This window comes from Orbicella faveolata, unplaced genomic scaffold, assembly GCF_042242905.1.
Source record: "Orbicella faveolata isolate gen_17 unplaced genomic scaffold, um_ofav_v1 contig_2, whole genome shotgun sequence".
Lineage (NCBI taxonomy): Eukaryota > Metazoa > Cnidaria > Anthozoa > Scleractinia > Merulinidae > Orbicella > Orbicella faveolata.
The window spans coordinates 18,795,363-18,810,000 of NW_028301547.1; the positions used below are offsets into that span (position 1 = coordinate 18,795,363).

Sequence of the window (14,638 nt, forward strand, 5' to 3'; positions counted from 1 at the left end):
CCATCACTTTTACTATCATTTCTTCTCATTATCTGTTCCTTTTTCTTTCCATGCCCCTTATTTTAAGTTTTAAGTTATTTAAGTTCATTTTTGCAGTTTCACTTACTTTCTAGTAAATTAGTGGCAATGCAATCATTGAACAGAAAATAACAAGCAATAGTCCAGTTTCGAATTCGCCATGATGGCTGCTTAAGAGTACTGAGAACACATTTGCACAGGGTTAACCTTGACCTAAAGTAAAATATTTACAAATTCCAGTGAGAAGATGACCTGTTTACAGCTCCGTGTATTGTTTAATTTGTGAATATTTTTTTAGGTCAAGGCTAACCCTATGCAAATGCATTCTCAGTGCTTTTAATCAGCAGTCATGGCGAATTTGAAACTGGACTATTCCTATACTCATGGTGATAATATTTTTCTGTCTTGGCTTCCCATCAGTGAATAACTTTGACTCTTAACATGCCTCTTTTCAGGTAGTACGCGCTGCTCCATTGACACAGTGGGTGACGTCCATGGATATATCACCCAAAGGGCATCTCATTGCTTTTGCAACAGAAGGTACAAGCTGCATCAGAGAAGAGTTCTGTTTAATAGTGTCTAGATGGTTTAAATAGTGACAGATGCCACTACTGACTAGAATTTCAGTTACAGACATATGTATACCTACTGTAACAGGAAGGAATAAGAGTATAAAAATACATACAAGAAAATTCCAAATAGACTTACTATGGCATAACATTACTTTTCAATAATTTTCGTTGAAATGGTTATAATACACATTGCAGTTTCTTTTACAGACTTTCAAGTTAGAACCACCTTGTACAATGTATTAAACAGTACTTGAAACACAACTGAGTAACCACCTGAGTGGTTACCCAATAGGTCAATCTGAGAGTGAAAGGGTTCACATAGTAACATTTTCTTAAGTAATAACTTTATTCAACGACAAGTCATTGAAAGAGTTATGTTTACCATAGTCATACTGACTTTGATTATCTGTTTTGCCATGTTTCTAGAACGACTTGTCAAACTTATGGACTACAGTGAGGGAAGTTTTCAAGACTTTCTGGGACACTGTGATGTTGTTAACAATGTAAAGTTTGCACCATCAGGGGAATTGCTGTGTTCAACAAGCCATGCAGAAATCTTGATGTGGAATGTCAAGGCGTAACAGGATCCTGCTTATCAAGGCATTTGTGGAAAGGTTTCTAACAGAAAATGACCCATGTGGCAATACCCGATGGCTACACTGTAGTCTAGACGGCAGGTTGGGTGGACCAGGTCATGGTCTCCCTCACAAGGTCAATACTTTACAGTCAAATTAAAGCTTTGTGTAGAAAAAAGATAGTTTTAACCATCATAGGGGCAAATTTCCAGAAATGGCTGAGTTTTGGTGACTGCTGTCATCATCGTCATTGTCATCGTCATTGTTGTCATCATCATCATCATTAGTCTGTGGGAAACGGGGCGGGTTTAACAAGTATTTATGCAAATAAATTGTTTTTTAAACCTTCCTAAGGAAACAGTTTTATGTGCACACCCTGGAATCAGCCATGTGTACAAAGCAAAGCTACCAGTGTAAAAAGGCTTTCAAAATTCAATTGTTCGCTAATGCTCCAAGCTGTAAGGAAAGTGTAGTCACTACCTCAAGTCAGTGACAGTTCACATATGAACCATTCATGCATAAATATCACTGCTGTATTATCTAATATAAAGTGAGAATATTTTGTTGTACAATACATCAAGTTATAGTTTATAATAATTGTCTAACTTCCTACAACCTTCATTCTTTCACATAGCAGCATATGTACTCATAAACTAGCTGCGTTACCATAAATTAAACTCATCGCAAATAGATGAGCTTGGGAACTGGTGCCTTAAAGGTTAGCGGGGTGCCAAAGCCATAAGCCGCTAGGAGGTATCCATGGCAACCCTGGAAAGCAGGAACCACCCAATGAGCGTCCGCTAACCGGCACCGTCACACTGAAAGAAATTCAGTGGAATCTACTTACCTGAAGAATACTTACCCTGACCAAGAACAAAACGGGAGGGAGGAGAGGGTGCAAGAATCCGCAATGATTCGCGAGCAAAGCAGTGCAACTGATCCGCAACAATCAGCAGAATACACTACAACACTATTATGCAATGAACCATAAACCCCTGCAAAACCCCTGAAGGCCGCCCCACAGGTCACGTACTCCCAAACGCGGAAACCGCTGGCTGCATAAGCTCATATTTAACTTGCCTAAATGATATTAGCTGGATGGGCACACTAGCTAGTTGCATTAGCTCGAGTTTAACCTTGCCTAAATGATATTTAGCCACATTTAAACTCATCGCAAATAGATGAGCTTGGGAACTGGTGCCTTAAAGGTTAGCGGGGTGCCAAAGCCATAAGCCGCTAGGAGGTATCCATGGCAACCCTGGAAAGCAGGAACCACCCAGATGAAACCCTTCTCCTGGTGCTTGGAGAAAGGAGGGACCCAGGGACAGGGTGACATGGTACCTCCGATCCCCCCAAACCTACCCCCAAGCACCACTCAGCTGGTATAAAGGGCAAATGCAAAATAAACACATACCTAGGAAGCTAGCCACGGTGGACTGCAAGTCCAAAAGAAAGACCCAGGAACATCATGCTACAGCAACCAGAGATAAGCTCCAAAGGGCGTTCCAGGTAGCGCAAATGCTTTCCTCAAGCCAATTTTTTAGAGAGGGCAGCTAAGGCATCCGACGGGGTCCTAATGTAGAGCTGATAGGCATTGCTTGACCAGCGGCCCATGGACTGAATCAAATGATCTGGTACTCCATTGCGAGCAGCGACAGTAGCAGCCCCTATACGAAAGCTATGGCTTGAGAAGTTACCAGGAATCCTGGCGGAGACCATGATCTGCCGAAGCCAATCCGTCAACACAGAACGTGAGAGGGGCTGACCACTCTGGAACAAAAACAGGGGGCCTGGAGCATCACCCCTGAGCGCAAGGTAAGTCATAAGAGCATGCACTGCACACAATGGATGCCTACCAACGCCGATGTGAATGAGACAGCCCTTCCGAAACGGATCAGTCTTGGAACCTTTAATCTTAATGCGCATGCATGATGGGGCTGAAGGTGAATCCACCGCAACATCCTGAACACCCAAGTGCAGAGATGACGAGAAGCTAGACAGGTTGGGAACAGTGAACTCGGACGCGCGAAGGAAGCCAAAATATCCCAATGAACAAGCTGCCCAGAACATGCAATGGTCCGGGAGGCAAAGGTCAAGAGACCGCCAAATAACCAACATCAGGTCATCAGTAATGGGAAGTCGCGAAGAAGAAGGAGAGCCTTGACAGCGCTTGATTCCACGTACAACCCGTTGAAGACGAAGGCAATTCATAAGTGGGTCAGGGAACCCTTGTTCAATATGAAGGGCTCTAACCCCAGACAGATACACCTTGATAGATGAGTGCTGAATAGTTCTCGCAAGAAACGTGACAAAGAGGCAAAGTGTCCATTCGTCTGCTGGGCACGGGGACCCAGAAGGATGTAACTTGCCAAGCTGACGGCAAAAGGAAATGAACTTTGATTGTGCTGAAGTGTATGAACGGCGTGTCGAGGGGGCGAGCCCTTGAGACAGAAAGGAAAAGCACTGTTGCTCTAGGGCAGAGAAGTCAAGTCCGCCAGAAGCTCCGGCGGGATCCATGTAGGGTGAAGCTGTGCATCCGGGACCAACTGCCTGAAGTCCTGCCAACGAAAGCGAGACAAAGCATCAGCTATCTGATTGTTAACCCCAGGTACATGTTGGGCAGAAAAGGAAAAACTATGATGAGCGGCTGCCAGAAGCAGGCTGCGCAGTAATCGCATCAAACACGGTACTTTAGAAGTCCTGGAATTCAAAACATGGACGACAGCATCGTTGTCTGAACGGAAAAGGACATGCTTCTTGCACCACATGTGTCCCCAAACATGAGCAGCGATGACAACTGGAAAGAGCTCCTTATAAGCGATGGAATGCTGTTGTTGAGAAGGAGCCCAGGAACCAGCAAACCAAAGGCCCTTGAAGTATGCTCCATAACCAATTGATCCAGCTGCATCAGAAGCCACCTCGACGTCTGCCTCTGGCAATAAACCTGGGAACAGCCAAAAGCTGACACCGTGCCAATCTGACAAGAATTGGTGCCACCACAGGAGGTCCAAGTGAAATTCCCTGTTAAGGCGAACCGGGTGATCCCTTTTGCGAAAGCAGCATAACAGGTCGATCATGCGACGCAAGAAGGTTCTCCCAGGCCAGACCACTTTTGCCGCATGATGCAGATGGCCAATGAGAGATTCTAACTCCTGCCTATTGCACCATTTTCGAGAAAGCCAAGAAGTAATGAGATCTCGCAAAGCGGACAATTTCTCGGCGGGGAGACGAGCGATTTGATTAACGGAATCCAGCTCAATACCTAGGACCACGAGCACAGTTGAGGGGCCCACACACTTGCCGGGGTGAAGTGGCAAGCCCAAACGTCTGCATACTGACACTGCAATACTCAAGTTGTGCGCACACTGAGATGACTCAGGAGGGCCAGCAGTGATGAAGTCGTCAAGGTAGTGCAGCAGGTCTGGAATCTGGTAAGAATGCACGAGGATCCACTCAACCATGTCTGCTATCGCATTGAAGATGAAAGGAGCTGATCGAAGGCCAAAGGGGAGAGCCAGATCCACATAGTATTGATTACGCCACTTCATCCCCAGCAAATAACGGTCAGATGGATGAACAGGAACATTGCGGTAAGCAGCCTCGACATCGAACTTAGCCATGAGGGCCCCCTTTCCCAGTCGAGACACTAGGCGAATAATTTGATCCACAGTTATGTAGTGGAGGGTAAACTCATCTGGGTTGATCCCATCATTGACACTAGCCCCCCCTGGGGAAGACAAGTCCACAATGAGGCGCCACTTTCCTGGTTGGCCCTTCTTTGGAATAACACCAAAGCTACTGACTTGGAGGTTGGGGAAGGGGGGGGAATCGAACGGGCCAGCCACCCTTCCCAACGACACCTCATTGGCTAAATAGTCGTCAATGACAGACTGATGCTGGTGCGCAGATGGTTTGTTTTTCTTAGCCGCCTTAAGCTTTTGGGCCGGGCAGAAGCCCAATTTGAACCCGTGACGGATTCCATCCAATACAAAATGAACCTGCTGTTGATGGGGATGGAGCCGCAACTCCCAGGCAAACTGCTCCGCCTGCAGAGGAGTGACTGCTGAAACTGGGGGGAGAGGAACTAGGGAAGGAACACAAATAGAACAGGAGTCAATACCTGGCCCCATAATATCTAACCCCAACCCAAACCCCCTAATTGATGCACAACCTGGTAAACAACAAATGCCACGAAAATAAAACTGAAGCGACTAGATTTAATTCAAGCACAAAAGGTCAAAAAAAAAAAAAAAAAAAAAAAAAAAAATACAAGTGGTAAATATGCCCTCCTAAAACGAACGAACAACAACATAGAGTGGTGGGAAATAACAAACATAACGCGGCAAATGACAAACAACCAATCTGATAGTGTCTATTCGCACCTAAACCTGCAGCTAGAAGTCCTCCACCCTAACAGCAAAGTCAAAACAGTATGGGAGGGCCTAATGACAACTATTAAAGTCTGCTACTTCAATCGCTTAGCGCCTGGACTTGCTGCTCGAGCGAGAAGGAAAAGAGTCAGCTTGCCGTTTGGGAGAAGCTCGGGACTGGCTTGGTGGCTCGCCAGGGCAAGCTCCAACGCGGTGCGGACCAAAGCAGCTGGAGCATTTGTGTGCAAAACGGCATGATGACGAAGGAGCAACACAACGGCCTCGGTTCCACGATTTGCAAATAATGTGGGAAGACGTAGCTCCATGTGGCTCCGTGGATTCATCTGACAATTCACGGCCAGGACGGACAGAGGCCCCAGCCGCGTGGAAATTAAACAACTGGACATTTATGGCCGACCAGTCCGTCAAGTTCGTTGCGGCAGCGTGTTCGCGGAAGGCCCGATCATACGCCAACCAAACCCGACCGGCGAACTGGCGATATGTGCGGAGAATCAAAAGCTGGTATTGCAGCAAATCCCTCCACCGCTGAGGGAAGTGGGACGACAAAATGAGGCTGTACACTGAGAAAGCCTCCAGCCAACTCGATATATCCTCAATGCGCCGTTTAGGTTTTTTAGGTGTCGAAGTTAGCACCAACCGACCGTCGAGCAGCAACTGAGGCTCGGACTCAGTTGAAACTATGTTAACCGAAAGCAGCTCGTTCAGCTCTACAAACTTCCCAGCCACAATCTGGCTTACGAGCTTCGCTGGAATGGGCGAAAACCCAGGGCCAACCACGAAAGCCTGATGCAGTATAGGCGACTGGGCCGGCGAAGAAACACCGCCGAGAGCGAGCGACGCGGTCCCAATAGCGGAATTGGACGAAGAAGTTGCGAGTGCGGGTATTGGCGAGGCAAACGTAGAAACAAAAGAAGGCACAACAAAATTGGGCCTACCTTGCGCCGTAGCGCTCGCAGCGACCGCCGAAACTGGCGGAAAGCCAACGCCAGAGGCTGCCAGGGCTGAGACTTGAGCATCTAGCTGGCCAGAAGATAGAGACGATGGAGGAACGCCCCCAGGCATGGCCGCCTCCGGCACACTCGTGGATGAAGAAACTGGAGGCGTCAATGGCAAATTTGAAGCTTGCTCGGCCGCGAGGGCTTGCTTGACCGCATTGATAACCGATGCCAAGAAAGCGGGAGAAGGCTGATCAGCAGGCTGAGCTTGAGACGTCGAAGGAACGACCGGCGTCTGTGAAGTTGATGGAGGGAGATTTGCATCATTGGGACGTGGTCGAGTCGTCTCAGCAACAGAAACAATGGCATCGAAGGCCGCCGCTTGACTGTTACGGGTTGACCTGGCCGTCATTATTGTATAAACAATGATAGACAACAGCTCTTGAAAGAGAACAAAGGCAACGAAGAGGCAAGAATCCGCAATGATTCGCGAGCAAAGCAGTGCAACTGATCCGCAACAATCAGCAGAATACACTACAACACTATTATGCAATGAACCATAAACCCCTGCAAAACCCCTGAAGGCCGCCCCACAGGTCACGTACTCCCAAACGCGGAAACCGCTGGCTGCATAAGCTCATATTTAACTTGCCTAAATGATATTAGCTGGATGGGCACACTAGCTAGTTGCATTAGCTCGAGTTTAACCTTGCCTAAATGATATTTAGCCACATTACATGTTATGTTGTGACTGAATGTGTGCCTATGCTTTGAATTCACTCATACAATGATACATTAAGAAGTGTCCAATTCCTAACTTGAATACACCATTAGGATGGTGGTTATGTAAAATAATTGCTCAATGTTGTAACTAGGTTGGTTTTGTCTTTACCATAAGCTTTCATAAAATTATTCTTCTCAAAGCCAAATCTTTGTGAGTTCTCAAGTGTCATTCAGATAATTATCTCAGTCTTGACTACTGTTCCTCATTGGGTTTACTATTGCCTGGCTTACCTGATGAGCCTTGCAGGACATTCCTTGATGGCCTTCTATATGAAGAGAATCTCAACAAAGATCACAGCAAAGATTAGTGTAAAGATCTTTGCAAGGATCTTTCAGCAACATCAAAGATGTGATAAGAATTTACCCAGGAGCTTTAAAAAAGTTCTTAACAGGATTCCTTGAGGATCATGGCAGGATCCTTACAGGGTCCAAGAGTATTTATGAAGATCCTGAAGGATTATCAAAATGAAACATCTTTGGGATAAACTGATAATCAAGTACTTCTCCAAATAATATTGCATGAGATTTGTGGGAAAAGATAATGCAATGTGCAATTTTATTGTTATGATCATAAATAACAAATATACTTCAGAACAGTCGCCTCATATAACAATGTGTTACCAACCTATTTGTCTCCTTTATCTTCATATAATCCATCTTATACTGCAGGCTGCAAGTGGCCCTAGCATAATCTGTGATTATTCAGTATTAGTTTATTATTGTAATAATGTCTCCCACATCATAAGTGATTAAATTATTACTAGCCACACTGTATATGATACATTCAAACTTTCAATCAAACACCTTACTTTCATTTTCATTATTGGGTGAAGAATTGTATCGCTATTGCCACAAGTAAAGAGCCGGCTTGCATTTTTCTTTAGTACATGTAAATTGTTAACTACGTATATTTTCAAGCAGAAAGAAGCATGAGTACCTATTGCTCAATCTCATGTAACTGTTTGAAATGCACAGGGAGTACATGTACATGTACACAACATTCAACCTTGCATTCACTAACCTACAACACACTTACTGTTAGTATATATACTGAAGCAGGAAATCTCTTACACTGAATTTATAACCACTGAGACAGCTACTTTGGAAATGTACTAGCCTGCAGTACATTTACTATAAAATAGTTTTCTTAATCTTTTAGTTTAGTCCCAAGTTCAAAATGTGATTTCTTCTTACTTACAGCCATACAGTTCTTTTAATATCAGTTATGAGAAACTGGTGGTACATCTGGACAGTGTCACTTAAGTGATGATTTTCTTTATTGACTTATCACCTGTTTGCTTGATAATGTATTGGTATTGTGATGAGAAATTTTATTTTGATCACCCCTGGGATTTAAAGGGTTAATAGCCACTGGGATTGCCACTAATCCATGGTGCATTGATTTACTACACTAACAATTCAGATCAAATCAGGGATAAATAGTCTGTTAGCTTGAATCAATAGACATTTTTGACCATGACTTTGTTATTACCCAAGGTAATTTGCCATCAACTGTTAGTGCTTGCCACTAGACTACTAAACAAATAAAACCCCAACATTCAACCAACTAACCTCGGCCAACGAAGTTACAGCAGATGCTGAACCTTGCAGTACTATGCCAATTAAATTATTTGATTCAGATCCCTGTTCTATAGGTTTTTCAAATCATCAAAATTTATTCCCCCTTTGTAATTCTTTCAAATTACTAACACTGAGTTGATTTTTTATTACCTTTGTGAGTCTTGTTATTTCTTTGTACACCAACAAATATCTGTGATATATGGTAGCTTGTACACTTGGGTTCCTTTCAGATCTGGGTGATTTGTAAGAATATCTCTGATATTAGATTCAGCCATAGCCCTCTTTTCTTCACTACTCTGGGTTATAGCACTTATACACATTATAACAGACACTATTTTATCAATGTCTCCTTCCAGATAAATTCTAAAGTTAGTGTCCCTTTCTACAGTTGTAAATTTGCCAGACTTATCTATACTCTCCATCCATTGTAGTTCTCTAGGATCTGCTGGCATATCCTTCTGTCTCACAAATGGATCGACTATGTCCTGTATAGCCCTCACCCACGGAACAGACCAATCTCTGTGGTTCCAGATCATACCATACTTGCCTCCTGGTTTAAGAACACGACAAACTTCAGCAACTGACTTTTCGCTAGCAAACCAGTGAAATGACTGGGCACAAATAACTACTGGAACGCTCTCATCTGGAAGCGCTGAAAGATCAAAGCAAGAGTTTTAAAAATAAGCAAATTCAAAAACCAAATCATTGGCAAATTTAGAGGAGGGGAATGGTTGCACTAACTTTGGGCTAAAAACAATGAGGTTCAGTCTAGGCCTGTTTTTTTTTTGTTTTTTTTTTTTTAAGATGAATTTAATTTACTTTTAGCAAAAATTTAGCAAATTCAAAAAAGCAAATCATTGGCAAATTTAGGGGAGGGGAATGGTTCTTCCAACTTTGGGCTAAAAACAATGAGGTTCAGTCTGGGCCTGATGTTTTTTTTTTAGATGAATTTACTTTACTTGTATCTTGAAATAAAAAAAAACAACAACAAAACAAAAACAGAATTACAATACTGACAGTACCATAAAAATTACAATGCACTATAGAACAATACCGCACTACATATACCAGTTACATACCACTTAAAACCAAAAAGAAAAGAAAAACTTAAAACTTTACAAAGCTACATACATTACATTACATTACATATACCGGTATAAGTAAAACTGGGGTAACTACGGACAAAATTACAAAATCAAAGATACAAACTTAATTGTCATAACAACCCAACCTGGAACAAGATAAGCCCCAGAGGCTAGGTAGAGGGTGCTATTTGTTTTTTAGCATTAACATTGGGAATCAAAGTGGCATTGTAACTTGAGAATTGAAACAATAGGGCTTGGCAGAGTACCAAAACAATTCTGTTGTTTATTCCAAGTCAATATGTTCCGTAAAAAACATTCTCAAATAAGGAAGCAAACTACATTATTATCAGTCTAGTCCCTTTTATGGGATATAGGTATGGTTTTTCAGCCGTTTTGGTCATTAATAGGGTATGGTCTTTGCACTCTAGTCTTGAATTGGTTAAGTTTTTCAGAAGAAGCTACTTTTCCATCATTATCAATGAGACTCAATAAAAGTCCTTCAAAACACCTTTAACATCAGTCTGAACTAGGTATTACTAATTATAAGGCAGATGTGAAACAGGGTATTGATGAAAGGGTCAGGTCAAAAATAGGCCAGTATCAAATATTTGGTCAGGTCATAAATAGGGTAAGGAAAATCACAGATTTTGGTCATAAATAGGGTAAATGTTTTGAGAAGCAAGCCTCACACCCCCACCCAAATTTCCTGGGAGTATTCCCCCCCCCCCTCCCCCAGGTGCAATGGGCACCCTGATTTTTGGAAGGGGGTGCTTGTAGCAAATTTTGTAGGAATGCCTATTAGAACCACATTCGAGGGGATTGGGGGTGGTGATCAGGGGGCACCCCATAGTGCAAGATTACTACATCTCGGCCAGAAGGAGAAGTCAAGTATTGTAAAGCACAGGTCAATGGGAGGTGTATCTTAATCCTTACCAATGTTCTCTGCTGGAAAGCGCAACATTTCAATGCCAGGTACAACGCGTCGAAACATGTCGCACATCACCTCCTGAGAATCACTGGCAATTATATCCACGTTTGCTTTCTTTGCCGCCAGAACCCGAACCATCGCTCGTGTAAATTTCCCAGTTCCAGCTGCAATCTCCAAAAGTTTTATCGGCTCTTGGTTGTCAGAAGCCAACGCGTCGACACGATTGAGAAGAAATTCAACGGATTCCTCTGAGTATTCCGGCCTCCCTCTTTCGTATAAAGACACATCAGTCGTAAACTTTCGTAATCCAACTTTGCCAGTACCAGCATCCGCCATGTTAAATCGAGGGCTTGGACCGCGAAAGCCTGGAACTTAGCTGGCAAACGAAAATTTGGAACGTAGAAGGGGAAATTCGGAATGTCAAGTAAACCTGCAGTTGAACAAATCTTTGAAAGGATGCCATAATTTTTTTTATTATTATTTCATCATTCCTACAAAAAAGATAATTACGAACCTGCAGGCACCCTCTCATAGCTAAGCATTGAAAAAGAAATCTACACTCTTCACTTAAAAGTTTGGTTCTTTAGCTCTTTTCTAAAGGGATTCCGAAATCTCCAAAAGGAATTCGTCGAGAAAACTAGGCGGTTGATTTTTTTTTTATAGCTAAACAACGAAGTTTTGGAGTGCCCTATCATTCGATATAAAAAGTGCCCAAACTGTTAGTAAGACAACTTTCTTTTCTTTCTTTTTTATTTGCCACTCATCTATTACAACAGTGTGATATATAATAAATAACATTTTAGAGTAGCAGGAGATCCCAGCAAGCTCATACAAGCTTTTCTAAGGAGATCCCCCTATTATATAACATAATTCAACAATAACATTTCATAATATATGGTGGCCATATAAATCTGTGTCCACAAGACAGCAATAATAAAGATAATGAGTTAAGTTAAAATCTTAAGACTTAAGTTAAAATCGCACGTTTTTTATTTGACATATTAATCATAGCTTTGTATAAGACATTTGTATTCAGAATTTATCTTCTATATTTTTATCTAACTGTCATTTACATATTATATTTTGGTTTTCTATAATTATCAAGAAATTCTTGTACTTCTAAGCAGAGACACACTGAGGTAAATTAATTAGTTAAGGTGGCCGAACACAATTTCCGCGCGCGCTCTTGCTAATGCCATTCAGCACGCACAAAAGGATTACACAAAGCAACCATGGCGTCGATACAGCGATCATTTTATTTGGTCAATGCCCTCGCTATCTGTGCTTTTTTTTCATAATTGAACAGTGTATTTATGGCTTTACTCTTTAGAAAAGGTAACGACAAAAAGAACCCAGCAATTCTCAGATTTTTCTTTTTTACCGAAAGAACCCAGTTAAATGCAGCGCATGCGTAGTAAGGCAAAAAAGTTTGATTGAATGCGGAATAGCTTTCTTGGAAATACGCCTATTTCTCGAGAACCACTCGTTAGAATTTTACGAAATTTGGCACGAAAATACTTTAGAAAACAAGTAACTAGAATATGGAAATAAAATGAAAATTGACAGAGGCGATTCTAGATATTCCAGTTAAACTTCTACAAGTGATAATTAAAGATCCCTTCGTTGAACTATTATTAAAATAGTGCTAACTTGCGAGCATTGTTACAATCTTGTTGCATGCACATGAAAAAGAAAATCTAACGTCTAGATTTTCTGCAAACAAACAAAACCGATTCTAAAGGCCTGTCTTTATATTTATTCATGTTGCCATGGCAACGGCACAATACGTCAGCCTAGCTATCGAAAATCTGAAGTTTGTGTTGTTAACTTGCGTGCAGCCATTTTTGGCGACCAAAGGGTCAACGGTTTTAGAGAAAAAGGAGATTGAAACACAGGTATCAAAACTGTGTTCGGCCACCTTAACCCAGAAGTGTAACAGAATTGTTTTATCATTTTACCAAATGCTAGTGGACTTGTCCTTCAGTATGGTGTTGGTATATGCTCTCCTTCATGCTGTTGTCGCAGTCCTTGTTCTATACAGAAGTCACAGAAGTACGTCTATGAAAACAGAATCATGGCATAGCATGGCCGGCTCTACGATTAGCGTCATGGACGATTTCTGTGCCAAGACAAGTTCCCCAGTATGTTCAGGACAGCGTTTCGAACGTGTCTCATCTTCCAGCAGTAAATTACAGGATTCAAAGATGAATTAAGAAATATAAGAGTACAAGAGAACAGGAATGATCTATTCAAAGCGGTGTTCAAGCCGTAGATTATTAGTGCGGCCATACTGATAAAGATCGGCAAATAACAAACCAGAAAGACAAGATATACATAGAATATACCGACTGCAGATTTAATAAGACTAGTAAAATTTGCGATTTCGCCAGTCTGTGCTGCATGCTGTGCCTGCAGGGCCTGTATCTGATTCTTGTGGCGTCTCACAGCTAAATAAATCCTGATGTAAATCAGTGTTGTAAGAAGAAGACCAATAACAGTACCAATGGATAGAACTAAGGGGCGATTATCAGGTGGAACCCACAACACCATTGAAGAAACAAATGCACTTAACACCCATATTGAGATCACCACAGCAACCACACGCTTATGAGTCACAAGTTCCTGATATCTGAGATGAAGGTGAATAGTTAAGAACCTGTCCACACTTATGGCAATGACACCATAGAACGAAGCTTTAGAAAACAAGACCAGCAAAATTTCAAAAACCTTGTACGTGCCACAGGCAGGGTAGTTTTCTTGTAACCCCTTGACCAGAAGTGAGATGGCAAATGGTTGAATCAGTAAAGCAACACCAACATCAGAAACAGCAAGACTCAGGAGCAATGTTTTCAGAGTCCTTGGCAACGAAGACGTTTTTCTTATGGCGTGGATTGTTACAATGTTCAACATAATGGCGTTATAGGACAGAAAACCGTTAAAGACACAATAAGCGATGACAATCGAATAGGGGACTTCCACTTCGGAGATTGAGAAAAAGTGCCTCACATGCACATCACAAGTTGATTTCTTCAAGATGTTGATTGCCGTTTCTTTAATACAACAAGTTCGCGAACAGAGTTTCCTTTCCCAAGGCGACGATAAGCGAATTAGACAAAAACAATTAGGTCTTGAGATTAAGCGCTGACTCGATGAGAACTGCCAAAGTTGTCATTAAAAATTGCTTTTGTATCTTAATAATGGCTGCTAACAAGTTTAACCAAGTTTATTTAACCAGCCTACTTCGGACCAGCTGGAGTACTTTGGCTTAAATGAGTTCCTTTGTTTACTGAAGCAAAAAGTAAAGTATTCCAAAACTTTCTCTTCCAGATTGTTAAGGTTTTTACTAACATAGAAATACGAAGTTTCTGAAATTTAAATTCTTGAACTTTCTTATAACAGACTTAGAAGAAAACCAAGAAGTAAACGTCATTGGTGTGAGTTTGTTATAAAAAAAGCCGCGTATTTGCAGAAACCTAAAAGGCTGTCATGAAATTGGACATTTTAGACGTCATGAATGAGTTGTCGGTGATATAATATTATCGCCTTGTTGCGAGTGAGACTGAAAACATCGAGAGCGACAGCATTAATGCACTGTGCAGGAAATAATGTGCACTATTTGTTCAAAGGACGAATTTACTTAGGTCTTTTGACTGAAAAAGAAAAAAAATTGAAATGAATGGCATGACGTTGAAAACCGAGGTTGAAACAAGACTTGTAATAAGACCATCTGCTTGTCAGTGACTGACAAACCAAAACCTTAATTAACACTT

At 42.0% G+C, this 14,638-nt stretch overlaps 4 protein-coding genes across 5 annotated transcripts in view; 1 reads left to right on the forward strand and 3 right to left on the reverse strand.

Annotated features, from left to right (window-relative positions):
* The window catches only part of LOC110046596 (WD repeat-containing protein 90-like), a 37,569-nt gene extending 35,727 nt beyond the window's left edge, over positions 1 to 1,842 (forward strand). For both annotated transcript variants that reach the window (XM_089290097.1, XM_089290098.1), the window contains 2 exons: positions 474 to 558; positions 1,017 to 1,842. In XM_089290097.1, the coding sequence (XP_089146223.1) occupies positions 474 to 558; positions 1,017 to 1,171 (240 nt within the window). In that variant the 3' untranslated portion in view covers positions 1,172 to 1,842. The remainder of the gene's footprint in view (positions 1 to 473; positions 559 to 1,016) is intronic.
* Positions 1,834 to 7,223, reverse strand: LOC149112273 (uncharacterized). Its single transcript, XM_089290102.1, has 2 exons — positions 6,492 to 7,223; positions 1,834 to 3,723 (listed from the first exon to the last, which is right to left on the reverse strand). The coding sequence occupies exons 1-2, from the start codon at positions 6,901 to 6,903 to the stop codon at positions 2,693 to 2,695; spliced, it is 1,443 nt and encodes a 480-aa protein (XP_089146228.1). The 5' UTR covers positions 6,904 to 7,223; the 3' UTR covers positions 1,834 to 2,692.
* Positions 7,224 to 7,799: 576 nt separating this feature from the next.
* Positions 7,800 to 11,316, reverse strand: LOC110046601 (uncharacterized). Its single transcript, XM_020752287.2, has 2 exons — positions 10,874 to 11,316; positions 7,800 to 9,507 (listed from the first exon to the last, which is right to left on the reverse strand). The coding sequence occupies exons 1-2, from the start codon at positions 11,202 to 11,204 to the stop codon at positions 9,020 to 9,022; spliced, it is 819 nt and encodes a 272-aa protein (XP_020607946.1). The 5' UTR covers positions 11,205 to 11,316; the 3' UTR covers positions 7,800 to 9,019.
* A 525-nt stretch (positions 11,317 to 11,841) lies between these two features.
* The window catches only part of LOC149112274 (adenosine receptor A3-like), a 2,936-nt gene continuing 139 nt past the window's right edge, over positions 11,842 to 14,638 (reverse strand). The window contains exon 2 of the mRNA XM_089289308.1: positions 11,842 to 14,024. Within this exon, the coding sequence (XP_089145434.1) occupies positions 12,975 to 14,024 (1,050 nt within the window). The 3' untranslated portion in view covers positions 11,842 to 12,974. The remainder of the gene's footprint in view (positions 14,025 to 14,638) is intronic.